The 23,925-nt window shown below is 43.4% G+C and overlaps 1 protein-coding gene across 1 annotated transcript in view; it reads left to right on the top strand.

Moving 5' to 3' along the window:
* The window catches only part of EFHC1 (EF-hand domain containing 1), a 65,221-nt gene that overhangs the window by 40,400 nt on the left and 896 nt on the right, over positions 1-23,925 (top strand). Inside the window, exons 7-10 of the mRNA XM_070418433.1 lie at positions 3,104-3,244; positions 6,758-6,971; positions 7,343-7,490; positions 22,486-22,696. Coding sequence (XP_070274534.1) covers positions 3,104-3,244; positions 6,758-6,971; positions 7,343-7,490; positions 22,486-22,696 — 714 coding nt within the window. The remainder of the gene's footprint in view (positions 1-3,103; positions 3,245-6,757; positions 6,972-7,342; positions 7,491-22,485; positions 22,697-23,925) is intronic.

The following is a 23,925-nucleotide window of genomic DNA, read 5'->3' as shown; positions in this document are numbered from 1 at the left end:
AGTAAGTAAAAATGGGTCCAATGGCCAGATGTGTTCCCTCTCAAGCTGGCTCCATATGGAGACATGCTGGTGAAGCAGAGGAGGAAACCAAGGACTAGGAGAGCTAATCTGCTATGGAGATGTCCCCTAAAGGCAGTACGTGAGGGGATATGGGACTCTCAACGCTCATCGTATACTTGCTTTGTTTAGAAAGCCTGGGCAGAAACTCTGGTGGGTGAGTCATAAGAGGAGGAGTAACTAGGAGTGAGAATGTTCACAGTCAGAGGAGTGGCTCATCTAGATTTAAACAGGACCCAGGCAGTAACTTGGAGTATGAGAAGCCCGGTGCCAGGACTCCAGGGATATGGGCTGATATTTAGGGAAGGTCTTCATTCCAAGCAGAGCAAATGAGGTGCAATTCAGGAAAGGCAGGTAGAATCCTGTTGAACACAAAAGGAATTTGAGAGGAAGGCACTCAGAGGCTTACAGGTATCTCCCTATTTCAAAATCTCTCAACCTCCACCCCCAGCCCCCAACCAGGCTGCTGTCATTGTGTGTTATTGCGGATGCAAAGCAAGTTTAGATCCCACCACTGCATTTCTGCCTGGCCTCCAGAGTAATGCAAAACTTACTAGTATTTGGCATCTCACACAGGTGCCTCTGTCCATGAAAGCTTGTACGTTCATTGAGCAGTGGTGTTGCACTTGGAGCAAATTAGGTCATTGCCCACCCACCGGATCCTCTGTCATATTCCAGCCATGATGATCACATCACTGCAGCCCTGGCAAGTGGAGTGCAGGGTCAGTGTTCTGATCACTACACCTTGAATGAGCAGGGCAGAGTTACTGGGTTTTGAGGGAGTACCCTATTACAGATGGACCAGGGATCTTATAGACTAATTTGTTAAAGTGCCTGGACATAATTTATAAAAAGATTTGGGGAAGCTATCTACTAGTACAAGTGAAAAGCAAGGTACAAGCTGAGTTTGCTAAGAAGGCATAGCAAGGAATCAGAGAAAAAGAACTCTGATGCTTTCTAGCTAATATTGATGAGAGAGTGGAAAACACCCTAAAAACTACTTAAGCTTTGAGACAAGCAAATCCTAGCATCCTAGGGCAGTGATGGTGAACCTATGACACGCGTGTCAGAGGTGACACGTGAACTCATTTTTTTGGTTGATTTTTCTTTGTTAAATGGCATTTAAATATATAAAATATCAAAAATATAAATCTTTGTTTTACTATGGTTGCAAATACCAAAAAATTTCTATATGTGACACGTCACCAGAGTTAGGGTTTTTCAAAATGCTGACACGCTGAGCTCAAAAGGTTCGCCATCACTATCCTAGAGTGATGCTTTCAGCTCTTCATAGAACCTGAATGAGAAATACAAGCTCATCCTATATACTTCTACACCACTCACCAAGGAAATTTATTTTGAGTTTGCTCCTTCACTAGGAAAGGAGAGTTCTCAGTAAGTATGGCTGTCATCCCTCTTCTGTGAGGCAAAACTCAAGTAATGAAAATATTAGAAATATGGAAGTAAAGAGGGAAAGTGAACCAAGTTGATACTGTTATAATTAACTGGTTATTAATAGTAGGAAAGGAGCAGAGGGGGAAGCCAGAGATGATAAGCTTGGCCATTTGGGAAGCTTAACCAGGAAGCTGCCATTTCACACTCTCTAGAGAAACACTGGTCCATTCCCTGCAGAACACTGGGGGAATGGGTCCAACAAAGGGGAGATAGATGCATGCGCAGAGAAGTTGGGATGACCAGGGAAGGTTCCTGTCAGTCACACCTGGGAACAGAATAGGTGTGGCTAATGCAAGCTCACGAAAATGTGGGGATGCATCATCCCTTAAAGGAGTTTGCCCTCATGTTGCTTTTGTGACTCTTGGCTCATGGGGCACTCTCGCTCCTGCTTCCTTGCTTTTGCCCTTGTTTCCTCCATAGTCATGTGGCCCTGGAAACCCTGCATGCAGTGGACTGATGGACTGTGGCAGGAAACACAAATTAAGCTATCCTGATGCTGTATTGGACTGTGCCAACATGGAATGGAAACTCTGGACACTGACTCTGACTTTAGCCCTGCTAAAGTCAAAGCGACACGTCTATGGCAGGACTGAGGGAGAGGGGGCCTTGGAAACTCAGGGATGTAATTCCACAAAAATAAAAATCACTCATTCTACCATATGAATCTCAGAAAATTCTCTCTTTTTTTTTTTGAGATATCTCAAGAATTCCACTTCCATGAGCAACAGGTGGGGACAAGGACCATCCCCCCCCCCCCCCCCCCCCCCGACTTCTACCACTAACAAAATCATGCTAGGATGGTTACAAGGGCCAGGATTGGACCTGGGAGTAGGGCCAGGTAAGGGGTCAGTGAACATCAGCAGCAGTATCACTGTAGCTCTGAGAGTTACTTTGTAGCATCAGCAGTCACTTCCATGAGGAATGATCAAGGTACAAAATCTATAAATAGCCCTGGTAGGTGTTGCTCAGTGGTTAGAGTATTGGCCTGCACATCAAAGGGTCATGGGTTCGATTCCCAGTCAAGGGCATGTACCTGGTTTGTGGGTTTGCTCCCTGCCCTGGGTTAGGGCATGGGCAGGAAGCAACTGGTTATATGTCTCTCTCTCATCAATGTTTCTCTCTCTCTTCCCCTCTTGCCTCCTTCCTCAGTTCCTCCCTCCCTTCCACTCTCTCTGAGAAGCAATGGAAAACACATCCTCAGGTGAGGATTAACAAAAAAAAAATCTATAATAATAAAAGCATAATATGCTAATTAGACCAGACGCCCTTCCAGACAACCTTCTGGACAAAGCCAGGGCTCTGAGTGAAGCCTGCGCCTGCCAGCAGTTGGAGGGAAGCCCGGGTCCCAGGTGCCAGAGGGAAGCCGGTACCTGCAGCCGGGGGAAGGAAGGCCTACTCTTGCACGGATTTCGTGCATCGGGCCTCTAGTCTATAATAAGAGGAATGGAATATGCAGTGTGTTATTTTTTCTGACTACATTTTAAATATTGAAATACCTTTTAAATGTTTTCTAGATTTTTCAAAGAAACTTAGTTACTTTGTAGTTTTTAATACAAATAGCATCTGCTTCTTGCTTCCTGTATTTCTTCAGGAATTACCTCCCTATAATGGTTTTGGACCAGTCGACGATTCTGCTCAGAATTGTTTTGTTCTCATTCCAAAAGCTCCGAAAAAAGATGTTATTAAAATGCTGATGAATGAGAACAAGGTGCTTCGTTTTTCGGCTTCACTGGTGAGGATAATTTTTATATACTAAGATTCTGTTCTGTCTCAGTATCGTGCCTTGACGTATGTTGGATGCTGTTAAGTATGGTGTCCCTGAACCAAGATGTAGCTCAAGGCCAATCTCCCACAAAAATATTTTCTTAGATCATTAATCTTCCCCTCTGCCCCTCAAATTTTGACAGACCTTTTTGCATTTTTAATTAAGTAGTTATGAAAGCCTGATTTATATTCAATTTATTTATGTGTCTGTGTGCCTTTGCAGTGTACTCTGATTTCCTTGAGGGTAGGGACCATATCTTACTAATTTTTAGCATTACTTGTCATATCTAGCTTGTTATATTTTATAGTCACTAAATATAATAAAGGGACTCATTTATTGATATCAGTTAACTAGATGTTGCCTTTGAGAGGTCATATGGCTAGTGGTTGAGAACATAGGTCTGGAAACAGACATAAATTTGAATTCCCTGAGGCAAATTACTGATAGGAATTCAAAGGATAATGTCTTTTAAAAATGAAAAAAATGTAGAAAAAAGAATATAAACATTTTATTTAGAACTATCCACATAAATATTAGAAATTAAAGTAAGTTACTTCTGGGAATAGGAATTGGGAGTGGGAAGGGGTAGGCCAGGTGATTTTTCAAATTACAGGCAGATTTGGAGATACTGTTAACTAGTGAGACAATTTAGTACTATAAAGATATTTGCCCCAAATTGATTTATGGTTTCAAAGCAATTACAGTCAAAATCCCAAAGGGTTTTTAATTTTTTCAGATTGACAAACTGATTCTATTATTTATGTGGAGATGTAAAGCACTTCCAAGAATGGCCAAGACATTCTTGGAGAACAAGATTGGTGGATTTGCTTAACAAAATATAACATATATTAAAAAGTCATGTAAAGTAATTAAGACAATAGAGTATTTGTGCAAAGATAGATAATTAAGCCAATGGAATAGATTAGCAGCGGTCACCAACCTGTGGTCCATGGACCACTGGTGGTCTGTGAGGTCCGAAAGTTTGGCGACCGCTGGATTAGAGAGTTCAGAAACTGACCTGCAGTCACATAAATATTTAGATACATGACTAAGGGCACTGCTGAGGGATTAGGAAAGGAAGGCCTTTTCAATAAATTATATCAGAACAATTAGATATCTATTTGGAAAAAAAAAAAATATGACTCACCTCAGACCAAATATAGGAATTGATTCTGGGTGAATTTAAGATTTAAATGTGAAAGGCAAAGCAATAAAATTTCTTAATAATAATAAAATTTTAACCTTGTAGTAGGGAAAGATTTCTGTAGTGGTACACAAAAAGCCAAAATTGTTTCAAAAACTGGTAAGTTTGACTACATTAAAATGGACATTGATGTTCCTCAAAAAACACCAATAAGAAAGTAAAAAAAGGAAAAGACAGTGGGAGAAGATGTTATTGCAGAAATCAACTAAGAACTCATATCCAGAATATCTAAAGAACAATCTAAAATCATTTTTAAAAATAAGCAAGAAACTTGAGCGGGCATTTTACAGTAGAGGATATCCAGAAGGCCAGTAAATGTATGAAAAGGTGCTCAGCTTTTTTAGTGATCAGGAAGCTACAAATTATAACCACAAAGAATTGCTCTCACCTACCAGGATGGTTAATATGTTGGTGACAATATGGAACAATAGGAAATATACTGTCAGTGACACGCTCACTTAGGAAAATAGTTTGGCCTAATCAAACATACCAGATTGTGCCAAAATAGTACATATATGTGCACTAAGAGATAAGAATGTCCCTAATAGCATAATCCATGATTGCTAAAAATAAACCTGGATGTCCATTTATAGGAAACTGACTGGATAAATAAAATGGCATGTTTATACAATGATTTGAATTCTGTTCAGCAATGAAAATTAATGAACTACAGTTACAAATAACAAGGATAAGTCACATAAACATAACTTTAAATGTAAGAATTCAGTCACAAAATAATACATATTACTTAATTTTCTCTATATTAAGATTTTAAAAAAACAAGCAAAACAGAACTGTTTAGGGATGCCTGCTTTGTGGTAAAACTAAAGAAAACCATAAACTTAAGATAGTGGCTTCTTGGGTGGGGGAAGGATAGGGTATTGATTGGGAGGGTGCTTTCTAGGTTCTGTCAGTGTTGTTTCTTGACCTGGATGGTGGTTACCTGGGTGTTCACTTCATGAAAATTTTTTGAACTGTACATTGGGGGGGGGGGAGGGGGCGGTTTGGTCATTTTCTCTGTGTGTTAGAGTTCAAAGTAAAAAAAATCATTTAAAAGAATACCAGTAGGACTAATATTAATAAAGAATTAGTGTGTACCTTCCTATGGGTAAAGGAAAAAAGAAGTGATATTCTGGTTGTGGTAATTTTCAAAGCGTTTTCCCTGGCCTGGTAAAAATAGAGGGTATAGCCATTCAGCTCATCACAAACACTCTGAAGCAGCGGTCACCAACCTTTCAGACCTCACGGACCACCAGTGGTCTTCCGACCCCCCGTTGGCGACCGCTGCTCTGAAGGATGAGTCCCCAACCCCCTTGCTATGGCCTTGCCTGTGGCCCTGCTCAGAACTTTATATTTTATTGTAAGTGTGATGGGAAGTCTCTGGAAGTTTGAGAATAGAGGAGTGATATGGTTTGATTTTTATTAACTATATTGTGGATGTGTTGTTGTTGTTGCTTTTAATTTTATAGGGGTATCCAATCAAAAACGTTTGGAAACCATTAGATTAGGGAATGCGGAAATTATCTTACTAAGAGGAAACCCAGTGTCTTTCTGCGGCAAATGAGAAATGATTACACAAGTCCCTGGTCTAAATGAGAAGATGGGTGCGAAAGGTGTGATATGGGAAGATTTTAGTCAGGAATAAGCATATCTGTATTTAAGCTTGTTCCATCTGGAATTTGTGGCTTAAAGGTTATGTGATCACTCTCAGCGAGTTGATTTGGGAGAAGTCTTGTCTACATGATAGTTTCTCAGCATCACTTGTAACTCTACGATTCCTCCCTTCTTAAATTTTCTTTTAAAATTATGTATGTAAATGGATTTGTTCAAAGAACTAAACTCTGCACAGGCATCATAGTGCCCACGAAGTTGAACCTAATGTCAGCCAGGAGGTTTCACACTGGCAGCTTATGGGCAGAATGTGGCAACCTACATGCTTTGTTGGTCTGCATAGTGCTTGAGAGAGTTTAGGTCAGTTTTTTCAAGCCAGGGCTTTATACAGTACTCCAGATTGCTATCTTCTCATGCAAAATTGGAGGATCTAGCAGCATTGGGCCTACATTCCCACAAGGCAACTATCAACTGCAGTTGAGTTGGGGCAGCCTTTAGATGAGCCATGTCCTTTCCCAGCCACCAGAGTCCCTCCCATACTGTTCATTTATATTATACTTTATGTAATAGATTTACATAATAAACCTAATCCCTGTAGGTATTTTATTTGGGGGCATCTAGATAATTCATGTACCTTCATAATATTTTTTTTTTCACTTTTCTAGGAATCCCCTTACCCAGAAGACAAAGGCCGCCGGTTTGTCTTCTCTTATTTTCTAGCCACTGACATGATCAGTATCTTTGAGCCTCCTGTTCGCAATTCTGGTATCATTGGGGGCAAGTACCTTGGCAGAACAAAAGTTGCCAAACCACACTCTCCGCCGGGAAACCCCATCTACTATAGCCCTAGTGACTTCTTCATTGGCGCCGTGATTGATGGTAGGTCTAAACCCAGGTTAGGCTTTCTGACTAGCCAAGTGAATTAAATTTAAGTAACCCTTACAAGAGACAAGTAGGCTGCATTCCAGCAGAGACAAAGCTAATACCCTTACATATGTGGTCCAATGTCTTAATCTCCTTCCTTCCCAATTAAACTGTGAATTGGTTGCATTTGGGGGAGGGGGGGTATAAATATAGATCCTGAGCTTCCTAACACTGAACAAATGACTGCATATAAGTTTCGAGAGCTTTGAAAGTTCACTATGCATGCATGTGCATGTCTGTGAATTTGTCATTGGAGGGTCAGTATTTACTCCTGATTGCATGATAAAAGCATAACCAAGGTGAGTGTATCTCTGCCTTCTCCCCAGTGTTTGGCCACCGGTTCATCATCCTGGACACAGACGACTATGTCTTGAAATATATGGAAAGTAACGCTGCCCAGTATTCACCAGAGGCACTCTTGTCGATTCAGAACCACATTCAAAAGCGAGAAGCTCCTGCACCAAAGTTGGAAAAGTATGTTTGATTGTCTAGGGAGCATTTTGGCTCTGGCACATGTGAGATATTCAGGAAATAGTTCTTGATAAATTGAATGGGTAATCCCATTTTAGATTTTCACCAAGTAGGAGTTATTAGTCATACATAGGTTTGCTGGGTCCAATATAATAAGTAGTAACTTAGAACATTTCCAACTTTATCTATTTAGCAAATAACTATTGAATGCCTCGTATGGGTCGGAAACTATCACTAGGCCCTTGGGCTTTTTTATAGTAGTAAACAGAAAAGAAGTTGTTCCTTCATGGAGTTGGCATCTAAGCAGTGGGAGATAGTTAGTAAACAGCACAAGTAAATGATACAGTATATTAGGTGATGCGTGCTATGGAAAAATGGGGCAAAATTAGGGTGATAAGGGTTTCTGAAGGGTGGTGGTGGATTGCAATGGATCGGGCAAAGTCACACCTTGGGAAGGTCATTTGAAGGTAAAGGAGTTAGCCATATGGATATCTGGAGGAAGAGCGTTCCGGAAAGGGAATGCTGAGTGCTAAGGCCCTAGGTAGCAGCATGCCTAGACTATGCAAGAAACACTGGCAAGAAGTAGGCCAGTGAAAGTGGCTGGAATGAAACAAGTGAGAGGAGCGGAGTGGAAGGTGGAGTTAGAAAATTAACAAGTCCTGGATCATGTAGGACCTACTAGGTCTTTGGAAAGATGCTGGCTTTTCTCTGAGTGAAATGGAGAACCATTGTGGGGTTCTGAATAGAAGAAGTGGCAAGATTTGACATATGTCTTAAAGAGCTTTTGTGTTCTGAATACGTTAGGAGAGACATTAGTTAGGAGAATATTACCATAATCCAGGCAAGTGATGATGGTGCGTGGACCAGGGTAGATCAGTGAAGGCGGGAGAAATGGTCTGATTTTGGATATATTTTGAAGGTAGATTACATAGGGGATATGAGAGAGAGAGAGAGAGTAGTTAAGATGACTTCAAAGTTTTGGACCTGAACAACTGGAAGGAAGGAGTTGCCATCATCTGAGATGGGGAAGATGTTCATTTGGGGTAGAAGAGGGTTTTGGGGGAGGGGAGGATTTCAGTTTTGGATATACTAAGTTTACGATAGCTATGAGATATCCAAATAAAGTATCAAATGGGCTGTGGGATGTATAAATCTGGAGTTCAGGCAAGAGTTCTAGACTGGAGATGTAAATGTGGAAGTGTTGGCATATAGATAATATTTTAAGCCACAGGACTAAGTGAAATCTCTCTAAGGGAGTCAGTGTAGATAAAGAAAAGAAGAGCTCCTAGGACTGATCCCTGAGGTCCTCCAACTCTCAGAATTGAGAAGAGGAAACTGGGTATGACAACTGGTGAGGCAGGAAGAAAACCAAGTGGGTGTGGTATTCTGGAAACCAAATAAGGAAAGTGGACTCTTTCCTTTGCACAGCAGTGTGGGACTATAAAAACAACCGTGCAAACAATCTTAATAAGCAGTGGAAAATTTACTACTGTCCTGTGACCTTTAAAAATTATTGTATAAACACGAAAAATCTGATGGTTATAAATATAGGGAAATGAAAAAATAGTAAAACTACTTTTTATTTAGTACACTATAATCTAAAATATTGGCAACACTGAGAATTAAAGTGTTCCATTTCTTTGTAAAAAACTTATCAAGAGTAGTTTGAGCAGCGCTTGCCTTTTTCTCATCGTATAACTTATGATACAGGCAAACATCTTTTCTATGCTTTGGCAAATTGTCACATTCCTTTTGAAGTTTGGATCAGCTTCCAACATTTCATTATGTTTGCTTTCAATGTTGTGAAGTATCTCCTAGAGTTTCTTTACTGACAGTGAAATATCTCTGAAAGTTATTTTAATGTGCAGCTTTTTGCTAGTATCTGGGATATGTCATCCTTTTCATTGCAATTACTTTCCTTGCTTATGTCAGTATTTTGGCCTTCACTGAGTACCTTGGGCTGCACAGCAAGAGTCACTTGAATGGAGGCAGTGTGAGCAGCCCCAGTGAGCTGTTTCCTCTATAACTCCATTATACTTCACTAGAGGCCCGATGCACAGATTTGTGCACTGGTGGGGATCAGTGGACCTCCATGCTGCCATAGCCCGGCCTTACCCGCCACCTTGTCAGGTTCCAGCCTGCTGTCTGCATTGATCCCACACAGCACGAAGTAGTGTGTGAACCAGCAGGAGGCGGGGGAAGGGCCTGAGCCCGGGCTGGGCCCTGCGCTGCTCCCGCTCATCCCGGCCCCACTGCACCTGCTGCAGCTGCCTAGTGCGCACAGGGGAAATATCCATGGGAGAGACTCATGCAGCAGCTGCATATCCCTCAGCCCCGAGTCTGGCGCCCGTCTGTCAGCTGAGCAGCACTTCTGCTGTGGGAGCTCACTGACCACCAGGGGGCAGCTCCTGCATTGAGTGTCTGCCCCCTGGTGGTCAGTGCGCATCATAGCTACCGGCCAGCCATCCGATAGCTTAGGCTTTTATATATATACGAGAGGCCTGGTGCACAAAAATTTGTGCACTCGGGCGGGGAGAGGGAGTCTCTCAGCCCGGCCTGTGCCCTCTCGCAGTCTGGGACCGCTCGGGAGATAATGACCTGCTAGCTTAGGCCTGCTTCCGGGTGGCAGAGGGCAGGCCTAATCCCTAGGTGCAGCCCCTGGTCGGGCTCAGAGCAGGGCTGATTGGGGAGTTGGGACACCGCCCCCTGTCATGCACAGAGCAGGGCAGATCGGGAGGTTGCGATGCCACCCTCAGTCACGCTCAGGGTAGGACCGATTAGGGGGTTGGGGCACCGCCCCTGTCACACTCAAGGCAGGGTCGATAGGGAGGTTGCGGTGCCACCCCCTGTCACGCACAGAGCAGGGCCGATCAGGGGGTTGGGGCGCTGCCCCCTATCACACACAGAGCAGGGCCCATCAGGGGGGTTGGGGCGCTGCCCCCTATCATGCACAGAGCAGGGCCCATCAGGGGGGTTGGGGCTCTGTACCCTGTCACACACAGAGCAGGGCCCATCAGGGGGTTGGGGAGCTCCCCCCTGTCACGCACAGAGCAGGGCCCATCAGGGGGTTGGGGAGCTCCTCCCTGTCATGCACAGAGCGGGGCCCATCAGGGGGTTGAGGAGCTCCCCCCTGTCACTCACAGAGCAGGGCCGATAGGGGAGTTGGGGCACCGCCCCCTGTCACACACAGAGCAGGGCGGATCAGGGGGTTGGGGCGCCGCCACTGTCACACTCAGGGCAGGGCCGGTGGGGGGGCGTTGGGGCGCCACCCCCTGTCACACACAGAGCCGCAGGGCGATCAGGGGGTTTGGTCGCTGCCCCGTGTCATGTTGATCCCGGTGCCGGGAGGCCTCGCTGCTCTGCTGATCCCGGTGCTGGGAGGCATATTACCCTTTTACTATATAGGATAGAAGCCTGGTGCACGGGTGGGGGCCGGCTGGTTTGCCCTGAAGGGTGTCCTGGATCAGGGTGGGGGTCCCCACTGGGGTGCCTGGCCAGTCTGGGTGAGGGGCTGAGGGCCGTTTTCAGGCTGGCGGGTGACTGAAGCTCCCAACTGCTCCTTTTTTCTTTTTTTTTATTCTGGGCCAGCTTTAGCTCTGAGGCTCGGCTCCAGCTATGAGACCTCCGCTGCTGAAAGCAGGTTTCTGGCCTTTGTTTACCTTCTGTACTTGAAACAATGTTGCGGTCCTGCTGGCTGAAGCCCGGGGTTTTGTTTAGCTTCTATATTTGTTACAATGTTGCTTAGAGTGCAGCTGAGAGGCCGGCAAGGCAGGCGGGGAAGCTTGGCTTCCTCCATCACTGAAGCAAGCAAGCCTCCCTGTTCGCATCAGCTGCCTGGCTGCCGGCCGCCATCTTGGTTGGCAGTTAATTTGCATATCTCAGTGATTAGCCAATGGGAAGAGTAGCAGCCGTATGGCTAATTACCATGTTTCTCTTTTATTAGATAGGATATTCTAGAGGCCCAATGCATGAAATTTGTGCAAGGGGCTTGGCCCTTGCAGCTTCGGAAGCTTGCCTTGGACCTTGCAGCCCCAGCTTTGTCTGGAAGGTCATCTGGCTGTCTGGTCTAATTAGCATATTACGCTTTTATTATTATAGACTAGAGGCCTGGTGCATGAAATTTGTGAACAGAGGGGGTGTGTGTCCCTCAGCCTGGCCTGCACCCTCTCACAATATGGGAACCCTAGGGTAGGGTCCCTAGGCCTGGCCAGCGATCAGGGCCTATCGGGGCTTTCCTTGCCCTGGCTGCCAGCAGCTGGCTTCACCCCCACTGCTGCCACTGCTTGCCATCTGTGTGGCGCTGCCCCCCCTCCCCCACCACCGGTCGTCTCCCTCTGCAGGCGACAGGCGTGGGGTGCGATCGCTTTGCTGGCCTGGGCCTCCCTCTGTGGGGCGATTGATGGCGGGGCTCCGCGATCAATGGCTCCGTAGAGGGAGGCCCTGCCAACCTGCCGCAGCGCCACCAGCGGGTAGCCTGGGCTTCCCTCTTTGGGGCAGTTGTGGAGCACCCCCTCCCCCTGATCGATCGCCCCGCTGGACAGTGGCCTAGGCCTCCCTCTGCGGGGCGATCGTGGGGTGATGGTGGGGCCCCTAACCAATCACGTTGCACCTGCCTTAGCTGGCCTGTGCCAGTGTGTGTCATAGCGTGGTTATCCGCAAGGTCATCTGACAGTCGTTCTGCTGTTCGGTCGTTCGGTTGATTTGCATATTATGCTTTTATTATTATCCTATATAATAAAAGGCTAATATGCAAATTGACCAAACAGCAGAACAACTGGTTGCTATGATATGTACTGACCACCAGGGGTCAGATGCTCAGTGTAGAAGCTGCCTCGCGGCTGGTGAGCACAACGGCTGTGGCGGGAGCCTCTCTCGCCTCAGCAGCAGCGCTAAGGATGTCCGACTAAAGCCATCAGTCAGACATCCCCCGAGTGCTCCCGGACTGTGAGAGGGCACAGGCCAGGTTGAGGGACTCCCTCTGCCCCCCTCCCCCAGTGCATGAATTTCATGCACTGGGCCTCTAGTAGATAATAATATAAGTACATAATACTTCTAGCATTATCATGTTTTATTTCTTTGCTGCATTTTCGTCTTTGTTGGTCAATTCTCTGTTTTGTAAAACGTCATGTGGGTTTATCACTGAGAGACAAGGAGGCAACTTAGCTGCACAATTGCTAAGTGTGAACTGAAAAACAGGTGCTCAGCAACCAATCAGAGAGGCTCTGAAAGAAGTGATGTGATGGCGACTGATCTTGATATGCACCTGTTATTTCTGTAGTGATTTAGTAGGCTGACAACCCGACAGTGAGTTTGCACTTGTTGCAGTTACTCACAGCTAATAAACTGTGATGACTGAAATTTGAACCATGTTGTTGAGAGGCTGGGCTATTTAAACAGTGGCAACTGAAATTTGTGCACGTTGGAACTATGCAAAGTGAAACTCACCTGTATATGAAGAAAGGCAGAATAATTTATTTTGTCCATTGGGGAGTGTAGCAATGTAGGGGACATCCAGGACTTTTATAAAAAGTTTCAATTGAATGGGAGGGTGGGAAAACCTGATTGGAGTGGATTTAAGAGGGAAGGGGGAAGAGAGGAATTCGAGAATGGAGGGATAGACAAATATTTTGAGGAAGCTTGATGCAAAAGACAACAGAAATGGAGTAGTAGCTGGTGGAAGAAGAGTTAAGAGAAGAGTTCTGTTTTTAAAATAGCATGTTTGTATGTGAATGGGAATGATTCTGTGGAAAGGGAAAAACATAGACAACTGTGTATGAGAAAGGGGGGATTTGTGGAGTATGTGAGAGAGGGTGGGGCTCAGTACACAGGTGGAGGAACTGGTTTTAAAGAGCAGCACTAGCCATCTCTGGCAGTTCTCAAACTTTTTGGTCTCAGGACACCATTATACTCTTAAAAATTATTCAGAACCTGAAAGGGTTTTTGCTTATGTGGTTTATATCTATTAAATATACCATGTTAGAAATTATATCTGACATTTAAATATTTATTAATGTTTTAAAAACAATAATAAACTCATTTCATTTTAATGTAAATAACACGATTTTCTGAAAAATGACTATATTCTCCCAAACAAAAAAATTCAGTGAAAAGAGTAGCACTGTTTTATAAATTATTTTGCAAGGGTCTTTAATATCTGACTTTTTAAATAGAAGACAGCTCTATTTTCATCTGCTTCTGTGATGAGCCTACTGCAATGTCGTTGATCACGTAACCTTTGGAAAATTCCACTGTGCATTTTTGAGAAAATGTGTAAAAAAGCAAATAATGTTTTAGTATTATTATGAAAATAGTTTTGACCTCACAGACCCCACCCCCCCAAGGGTCTCAGGAACCTCCAGATGTTCTGGGATTGCTCTTTGAAACCTTGATCTGTGGTAACAGGAAGGCAGAGTGTATGGGTACAGATGCTGGTAGGTGGGTAGATATGGTTGAGGGGTTTTGCTGGTTGTGTTCTCAATGTAGTTATAGAGTAAGAAGAATGAGATTGGGGAGATATTGGAGGTTTCAGGAGAGAGGAAGGTTGTGAAATGCTCTAATCTATTGACTAAATAAATATAAAAAGTAAATATATCACATTTTTAAAATCTATACTAAGAAAGAAAACACAACAGTTATAATTGTAATTCACCAACAGTTAAAAACCACATGCTAAATTCAGAAATGTAAAAATGTGGAAAAAAAATGTCTCAGGACTGATGAAATATGGCAGCTCCTGGGAAAGTGGGAGGTGAGTGGACTGGGGAAGCCTGGTTTGGTGGTGGCAGCATTAAGGGCAGAGTTGAGGTTCATGGTTGCACATTTAATTCAACTACTTCTCAGAATTCTTTTCTGTAATTTTTTCATGTCTATGCAAGTACCAGCGACACTGGTAAGCTTCCTCCTCTGGCGTACTACCAGTAGGATTTTAAAATTTTTTTTCTCTGGGTTAGTAATGATAAAAAGATGGTGCTGAGGCACTTGAAATGAGATACCAATACAGATAAAGAGAACTCAAGTTCTGGGTTAGGTCTATTGCTATCCTTATTCTGATCCTCACCTTCTCTCCTCCCCTGCTCCTGTGATGATTCAGAGAGAGAGAGAGAGAGAGAGAGAGTGAGAGAGAGAGAAATGCTTGGAATCCAGGTGTCAGGCCTTCCATGCCTTCCAGCCATTCTGTCTTTGGCTTCTAACTCCTGCCATCTGGTAAAGAATCCATCCACTAGCTGGAAGGAAACACAAATCCTTTATTTGACTCATCATTGCTAAGAGTAATGAAAGGGGGATCCCCAGTACTTGCCAGGCCTAAGTCTTTTTATATCAAGTGCCAATTACAGGATGGTGAAATTGGGAGTTAGCCATTTTCTCTTTCTGAGCCAGAAAATTAAAATAGTGCATAGGTGTCCTAGCTGGTTTTACTCTGTGCTTAGAGCATGGTCTGTGGACTGAAGAGTGAGGGTTTCAATTCCCTTCAAGGGCACTTAACTATTGCTGGCTCTATCCCTGCCCCAGTTGGGACACCTGCGAGAGGCAACCAATCCATGTGTCTCTCTCACATGGATGTTTCTCTCTCTGCTCTCCCCCTCCCTTCCACTCTCTCAAAATCAATGGAAAAAATATCCCCAGGTGAGAATTAAAAAAACAAAAAATAATGCATAGGTAATTATTGACTTCATCTGAAGTTCTTTTTGGGTTTTGGGTCCTCATTACAATATACTGAACTCAGATTTGCAGATAACCCATCTATGGGGAATCTACATGTATGAATAGCATGAAAAGACACATGTTCATATATATTATTCTTGTTCTGTTAGCATGCCCATTTGTGCTCTTCAGCTTCAAGAGGGCCTTCCCACCCCTGCTCAAGGATCCTTTCAAAACCCTCTTTTTCACTTCCAGCCATCTTTCCCATATAGACATTTCCAAATATTCTCATTTCTTTAAGCCCCAAGATCTTCCACATTCACTTTGCAGTTGGTCTCAATATGAGAACAAATGATCCAAAGTGAGCTACTTCAATTTTCCACTCTTCAGATTAGAATGTTTTTGTATGATCACTCATTTTCTCTTAAGCTTGTTGTCAAAGGTAAGTAGCCCCCACTTCTCCAAATTGAATTCTTCTATTTTATGTTTGTAACCACCTCCTTTCTGACTGCTCCTTATAACTCTTCATAAATTTTTTTCTTGAACGTTATTGTTTCCAAATCTAATCGTCTTGTCATTTATTCATTAACTCAACAGCTATTTGAGCTTGCACCATTTGCCAGACCTTAATAAATGCTTAGGCAAATATAGAAGGTAGCTCATAATCTAGGACAGGAGTTGGCAAACTTTTGTAAAGAAGCAGGTGGTACATAATTTAAGTTTTGTGGACCATACCAGCTCTGTTGTAACTATTCAATTCTGCTCTCGTAGGGTGAAAGCAGCGTAGACAAATATAAATGAGTGGGTATGGCTGTATTATAATTAAACTTTATTTCAGAAAACAGGCAGCAGGCTGGCTTTGATCTGTGGACTATGGTTTGCCAACTCTCTGGACTAGTGTTTAGCCTTTTTCATCTACATTTATGTTACTCTTTACCACTTCCTTTTTGAAATCCTCTCTTGAGTTCTAATAAATCAGAGCTTCTATTATTTTTTCAACTTCTCTGGAAACCTATTCTTTGTATTTTTTTTCCTACTTCTGTTTACTAAGTTAGTGTTTATCAAGACCCTGTTTGTGGTCCTGTAGTTTGCTTTCTCTAAATTCTTATCTCACTGCAGGGTGTCTATTGCTCTCCATCTTGACCATTCTCTCCTGATTCCATTCCTAGATTCCTGTCTGCCTATTGGGTGTGCCTTCATCCAGCTGAATCAGCAGCATCTTCTACTTGGTACAACTTTGTTTTCATCTTTCTAGCTCACCTGATCTTCCTTCTTCTCTCTTCTTTTTGCTTACCTGTTGCATAAAGTTGTGATAACAATGAGTTGTGATGACATATGTGAAGAACCAGCATAGTGTCTGGCACACAGGAGGCAAACAATGCCCATTCCCTCTTTCTCTCAATCACAGCAGAGTTCCACTGGCCTTAATGTGAGACCTTGGAGATACCATATTCAATTAGCTGCTAATTTCTTTTCATTTTATTCTACAACTAGAGGCCTGGTGCACGAATTTGTGCATGGGTGGGGTCCAGCCAGCCCGCCCCGATGGGGGCCCATCAGGCCGGGCTGGCAGGGGGTAGGGGCCACAGGTGGTTGGCCAGCCAGCCCTGCCCCGGATCAGGGTGTTGGGGGCTGATCAGGAGCCGGGCAGCCCAGGGTGGGCAGCCAATAGGGGCCCAAATCAGGCTGGTTGGCTGCCGCAGTGCATGTTATAGCCGCCGTTTGTTCTGGTCGTTTTGGTCGTTCTGCTGTTCCGGTTGCTGGGTGTGTGTGTGTGTGTGTGTGTGTGTGTATCTTGCCTCTGACTTCTTTTCATTCTCACCACCATTTCCTAATTTAAAGAACTCAATCAGTCTGCACATAATAACAATAGCCATAACAACAGAAGCAGACTAGAAATTAGCTTAAGCCAGTGGAGTTATATGTTTCTTATGGAACACAATGTCTGGAGGTGAGCAGTCCAAAGCTGGCATGGTGGTTCTACAACTGAGACCTGACTTTTTCTATCTCTCTTCTCTGACATCCTCAGCAAGTAGCTTTTGTCCACATGCTCTTTCGTTCTGTGGACACAAAGCTAACATTCCATTTCCAGCACTGCATCTGTATTCCAGTTAGGAGGAAGAGGAAGACAAAGGGGAAAAGACCAAACAGCCAGTCTCGTCATGTCTTTCCTGTTTTTAAAGGGCTTATCTAGAAGCCCAACCTAGCAACTTCTGCTTGCAGCTCACTGTCTGGGCTGTGTCACATGACCACTCGTAATTGCTGCTCAAACAAAAGAAGGGCTCTATTAGGAAGAAGGAGAGGATGAATATGCGACAGGTAACCCCCAACGTCTGCCATACTCCCATCATTGCTTACCTAGGCTTCCACAATGTCTCCTAACTCACCTTCCCACCTCCATCCTCTACCCTCGTCCATTTCACACACTGTTACCAAACCAGTCATCCTAGAATTTAGCTTCAAACCTATCACAGTAGCCCCTACCCACCAACTTTATTGAGTTATAATTGACAAATAAAATTGTGTATATTTAAAGTACACAAGATTCTACACATACATTGTGAAATGATTACCACAATCAATTAACCCATCTATCATGTCACATAGTTACCACTTATTATGTCACACAAGTGGTAGAATGTTTAAGATCTACTCTCTTAGTAAATTTCAAGTATACAGCACAGTATTATTATAAGTACCATACTATACATTAGATTCCACAGAACTTTTCATCTCATAACTGAGTTTGTACCCTTTGGCCAACATACCCCCTTATTCCCCAACCTCTAGCCCCTGGCAACCATATTTCTACTCTCTGTTTCTATAAGTTTGACTTTTAAAAGATTTCACACATAAATGAGATCATACAGTATTTGTCTTTCTCTGTTTGGGCTATTTCACTAAGTATATGTCCTTTAGGTTCATTCATGTCTCAAATGGTAGGATTTTCTTTTTTATGGCAAATAATATTCCATTACATTTCACATATTCCATTATATATATATCTATATGTACATATATAGATATAAATCTATATGTACATATATATATAGATATTCCATATATTTCATTAGTTAGATAGCCAGTTTTTCCAGCACCATTCATTGAAGAGACTATTCTTGATCCATTGTGTTGCCTTGTCAAAGGTTTGTTTACCATATATGCATGGGCTTATTTTGAGGCTCTCTATTCTGCTCCATTGGTTTATGTGTCTGTTTTTATGCCAGTACCAAACTGTTTTGAATACTATAACTTATTATATAGTTTGAAACCAGGCACTGTGATATCTCCAGCTTTGTTGTTCTTTTTCAACATCACTTTGTCTAGTTGGAATCTTTTATGGTTCCGTATGAATTTGTTTTTTGTTTTTGTTATTTAATTTCTGTAAAAAATGCCATTGGAATTTTGATAGGGGTTGTATTAAATTTGTAAATTACTTTGGGTATTATGGATATTTTAACAATATTAATTCTGCCAACACAGGAACAGTCTTCTTCCATTTCTTTCATTAATGTCTTATTTTTCAGTGCACAGGTCTTTCACCTCCTTTGTTAAATGTATTCCTAAGTATTTTATTGTTTTAGAAGCTATTGTGAATGGGATTATTTTCTTAATTTCTCTTTCGGATAGTTTACTGATTTATGTATGTTGATTTTTTGTATCCAGGAATTTTACTGAATATGTTGACTACTTCTAACAGGTTTTTTAGTGGCATCTTTAGGTTTTCTACATATAAGATCATGTCATCTGCAAACAGATAGTTTTACTTTTCCCTTTCCTATTTGGATATATTTTATTTATTTTTTGCCTAATTGCTCTTGTTAGGTCTGTGTTGAATAGAGGTGGTGCAAGTGGGCATGCTTGTCTTGTTCACTATGAGGTATGATGTTAGCTATGGGTTTGTCATTTATGGCCTTAATAAGGTTGAGCTACATTCCTTCTATACCTAATTTGTTGAGAGCTTTTATCATGAAAAGATGTTAGGTTTTGTCAAGTGCTTTTTATGTATCTATTGAGATAATTATGCTTTTTACCCTATATTCTATTAATGTGATATATTACATTTATTGATTTGTATATGTTGAACCATCCTTGATACAAAGGATAAATCCTACTCATTATAGTGTATTGTTGAATTCAGTTTGCTAGTATTTTATTGAGGATATTTGCATCTGTGTTCACCAGGGATACTGGCCTGAATTTTTTTTTTCTTGTAGCATCTTTGTCCTTAGTATCAGGGTAATACTGGCCTTGTATTATGAATTTAAGAGTGTTCCCTCCACTTCACTTTATTTTGGAAGAGTTTGAGAATGATTGCTATTCTTTTTTTTTAAATAAATCTTTTTGTTCAGATTATTACAGTTGTTCCCCCTTTTCCCCTCCATAGCTCCCCTCCACTCAGTTCCCACCTCACCCTCTGCCCTTAGCCCCCCACTGTCCTCATCCATAGGTGTCCGCTTTTTGTTGCTGGGTCAAAGGTCATACACATGGAAAATGTAGCTATTTCCATCCACGACGTGTCCCTGTGTTCGGAAAGGTCTCTCACGACTTGTTCACACTCTACTCAGAAAGGGTATGGAGACATGTAACGGCTTTTTAAAATAATGTGTCCTCTTATGTTTAAAATGAGGATTTCGTTACCAAAAGTGAGGAGAAGGCAACACTACAGCTGCTCTCGCCCCTCTCACCCTTCGGGTGGTAGTTGTGCTTGGGGCTGCGTGCTGGTTCGTGAGCCGTTGACGAAGCTGTCTGGGCGGCTTGCGCGGTTCCGCTGACTTCCCAGGGGCCGTCTCAGCCTCACTGGGACCGTCTCAGCCTCACAGGGACCATCTCAGCCTAACAGGGACTGTTTCAGCCTTACTGGGACTGTCGCAGCCTCGCAGGGGGCACCGCGTCCCACGTTGGGGGTGAAGGTGCGAGTCAGAAGCTCCTCTCGTTGTCTCTCCTGCTGGAAGTTTCTGAGAGCTGTCTGCAGGTGCTGGACATCATACTTTAACTGGTCAACATGAAGTTTGGCATTCTGTCTTTTGTTGGTAGGCTCCTTGCTGGACAAAATCTCCAGGCTTTCTAGCTGGCTGAATATCTGGTATGCTTGCTTGGGTTTCGTTTTCTACTAAGTGCACAGACTGCTTGTCTGCTGTCTCCCGGTGTCCCATGTGAGACTGGATCTGGTGGACCTGCTTGTGCATTTGCTGGTACAGAGGTTCCATGTTGCCGGCCCAGCCGGGTCTGGCTCCAGCTTCCTCCGAACCTGAGTCTGCTTCTTGAGTGTCCCTTATGGGTGCGAGGAGTTGAAATCTGCAGTTAGTTGGGTTACACTGCAAAAGCGCAGGTGGTTCCTTTTGTGCCACTGGCACAGCTTGGGCAGGGATGTAAATTGAGTAGGGCGGGGTCTCAAGGAATCACCAGGGCAGAGCAAGCAGCAGTGGCGTCTCCGTGACTCCTAGTCTCTCTGCGACTCTGCGTCCCCAAGTACCAGCGAGCAGCTCCGCAAGAGAGCCACCCTTGCTTTCCTACCAGCTGCAAGGCCGTCCCACCTCTTCCCATAGGGGTCTGGGACCTCAGAATCCCGCCCCAAACAAGCTCAGTGGATTCGAGAGTTTGTAACCCCTTCCGATTGAAAAAAAAACCCGCTTCTTGAGTGTGTCCCTTATGGATGCTAGGAGTTGAAATCTGCAGTTTGTTGGGTTATGCTGTAAAAGTGCCGGTGGTTCCTTTTGTGCCTCTGGCACAGCTTGGGCAGGGATGTAAATTGAGTAGGGCAGGGTTTCAGGGAGTCACCAGGGCAGAGCAAACAGCAATGGCGTCTCCGTGGCTCCTGGTGTCTCCGCGGCTCCTCGCCTCTCCGAGACTTCGTGTCCCCAAGTGCCGGCGAGCATCTCCACGAGAGAGCCACCCTCGCTTTCTGATCCACTGCAAGGCCGTCCCACCTCTCCCTGTAAGGGTCTGGGACCTCAGAATCCTGCCCCAAACAAGCTCAGTGGATTCGAGAGTTTGTAACCCCTTCTGATTGAAAAAAACCACGCATCCAGTTGCAGGCTGCCTGGCGCGAGACTCCGTACCTCTGTTCTTGGCGCCTCTGCATATCCTACTCAGTCTCAATGCGCTTCTTTCTTTCCTTCCAGTTGTAGAACTTCCACTGGGCCAGCTTTCCCATGGTTCTGAATGATAGCTGTTTGTCTTATAGTTGGTAGTTTCAATGTTGTTGTGGGAGGCAGCACGCATAGGTCTATACCTTATGTTGCCATCTTGGTTCCACTATTAATTCTTATTAAAATGTTGGTAGAATTCACCAGTGAAACCCTCTGGTCCTGGATTTTTCTTTTTTGGGAGATTTTTGGTTACTGATTCAATCTCCTACTTGTTATGGCTTATTCAGATTTCCTATTTCTTGATGATTCAATCTTTTTAAGTTGTATGTTTCTAGGAACTTTTTGTTTGGTTTATTTCTAGAAATTTAACCATTTCTTTCAGGTTATCCATTTGTTGATGTATGATTGTTTATAATAGTCTCTTATTATCCTTTGTATTTCCATGGCTATTGGTTATAATGTTTCCTCTTTCATTTTTGAGTCTTTTCTCTTTCCTTAATTTGTGTAGCTAAAAGTATGTCATTTTTTGGTTATCTTTAAAAAAAAAAAAAAGATAAGACCTCTTAGTTTTATTGATCTTTACTATCATTTTTCTAGTCTCTATTTCATTTATTTCTGCTTTGATTTTATTATTTGCTTCCTTCTGCTAATTTTATAACTGTACCGTCATGTTCAAAGGAAATAAAAATCTGGCTCTTGCTTATCCTGGTTGTGATTTGAAAGGATAGACCTTTTTCCTAACGTTCTGGGCTTCTGATCTCTCTTCATTTCAGGAAGTGCTAATCCTGAACTTCTCAATCCATCACATAGAGCAGTCTCTTAGCTTTCATAGATAATCTTGCACAAAACTCAAGAGTGAATTGGAGAGAGAGTGTTCAAGTATAAGAGACCCCTGACTGCATAGTTATAGAGAAATATTTTTAAAACTCAGACATTTATTTTTAGATGATGTCATGTGGATGAAGTAGATCATGCGACTCCCACAAACAAGGCACTTGGGATGGTGGTGGTGTTAGATTTGGCTCTGATGGCGGCCAGGGAGGCTGAGCTTCAGTGCAGACGCTGCCCCTGGTAGGCTGTCCTGAGGCAGAGGTCACCCACCAGCCAGCCACTGCGGGCCAGTGTTCAGCGATTGGTCAGCTCTGTGTCGAAGCTGTTTGCCATTAAAAGTTTCCTGGACTGCACTAAGTGAGAACTTTGGTCACTGAGATAAGAGTAGCCAAGAGTAAATTCCATAGCCCATCATTTCCTTCCTTCCTCCACAGAAAACCAACGGGAGTGGATCCAAGCATGCAGGAACTGGAGGCATTAATAGACCAAATCCAGAAGCAAGTGAAAGACCATCCCTGCAGAGATAACATTCGAGAGGCATTCCAAGTTTATGACAAGGAGGCGACAGGATTCGTGGACAGAGAGGTGTTCTTTAAAATCTGTAGCACTCTCAGCGTCCCAGTTGACGATTCCTTGACTAAGGAGGTCAGTATGAGTTCTTTTCCCAGGTAATTGCAAGGCCGCGCATCGTTCATTCTCTCTTAAAGACAATTAAGTATGTATTTCGTTTTAACTGGGGAAGATCTAGGGTGTTCAAGTCAGGTCTCCTGTTCAGTCCGGATTATGGTTTTCCCTTGTTTCATTGGCTTTCTGTTCTCATTGCTGTTGCAAGGCATCTGTAAGTGGTGTGGGCTAGGCAGCATAGAGAGGCTAATAAGACATGTTGGGGTTGAAGAAGGGCAGCAGAGGTGGTCCTGGAGGGGCGGTCACCCAGGGCAACTCACAGACACAGGGCTGAGTGGGTCGGTGAGCAGCCAGTAACATCCTTCACAGCGATAAGTACGTTAGCCCATCTGGAGGACTAGCCTGGAAGAAGGCGTGACCGCTGCTCAGGGACAATGGCGTCTGTCAGTAAGGACCCCAGGATGACGTGGACATTCTCCTCTTAGAAATTTTCATGAGTTGAAGAGAGCATTTCATGCCTTTTCCCCTTATCGACCCCTTTAGCCAGATCCCTAGAAGTCAGACAAAATTTTTCCCACCTTGCCAATGACTGTGACTTACTATCATTGAGACATTCTCATTGATTAAGAAGACTGAGATGCTATAGACCTTAAAGATCTTTTAGCAAAAAGGAATGTTCAGAGGTAAGATTCATTTGGGGAGGGCTTTTGCTTAGGGCTAAAGTGACTAGGTTGGAGACGAGGATATTTTGTAAGCAGGGACATTAGCTAGGAGTGGGGGAGACAGAAAGAAAGGTATTTGTTCACATGGGCCAAAGCCCATTTAGCTTCCCAAAGCTCAGATTGACAGTATCACCAGATTTTAAGTCATGTGTATTATGTGTGAGCCGACATGAGAGAGAGGCATTGCAGTCAGTGGGAGTGGGACAGGGAAGGTGGGTGGGGTGGATTTGCACGTGTCTTATGAGGGCAACCACAGCAAGTCAGTCTACTACCACTCACAACTGAGTTTCAGGGGACATGGTTTGGGCAGTGACATAACTAGATTTTTCTATTAGACTGCAATAACACCAACTCGCTATTTTGAGTCTTACTCTGCACAGACTGGGTGGACAAAATCTTGTCTTTGAATATAAAAACAATAAAAATTGCTTTTTAAAAAATAATTGAAAGTGTTAGTGCCCTTAAAAATGCAAATATTGGTTCTGAAATCTTGGCCAGGCCATTCACTCCACCTGAGGTTTGGTTTTA

This window comes from Myotis yumanensis, unplaced genomic scaffold (genome assembly GCF_028538775.1).
Source record: "Myotis yumanensis isolate MYYU_CA2020_CCGP unplaced genomic scaffold, mMyoYum1.0.hap1 SCAF_6, whole genome shotgun sequence".
Classification (NCBI taxonomy): domain Eukaryota; kingdom Metazoa; phylum Chordata; class Mammalia; order Chiroptera; family Vespertilionidae; genus Myotis; species Myotis yumanensis.
The sequence above is the reverse complement of the archived record's forward strand: the minus strand, read 5'-3'. Positions and strand labels throughout refer to the sequence as shown.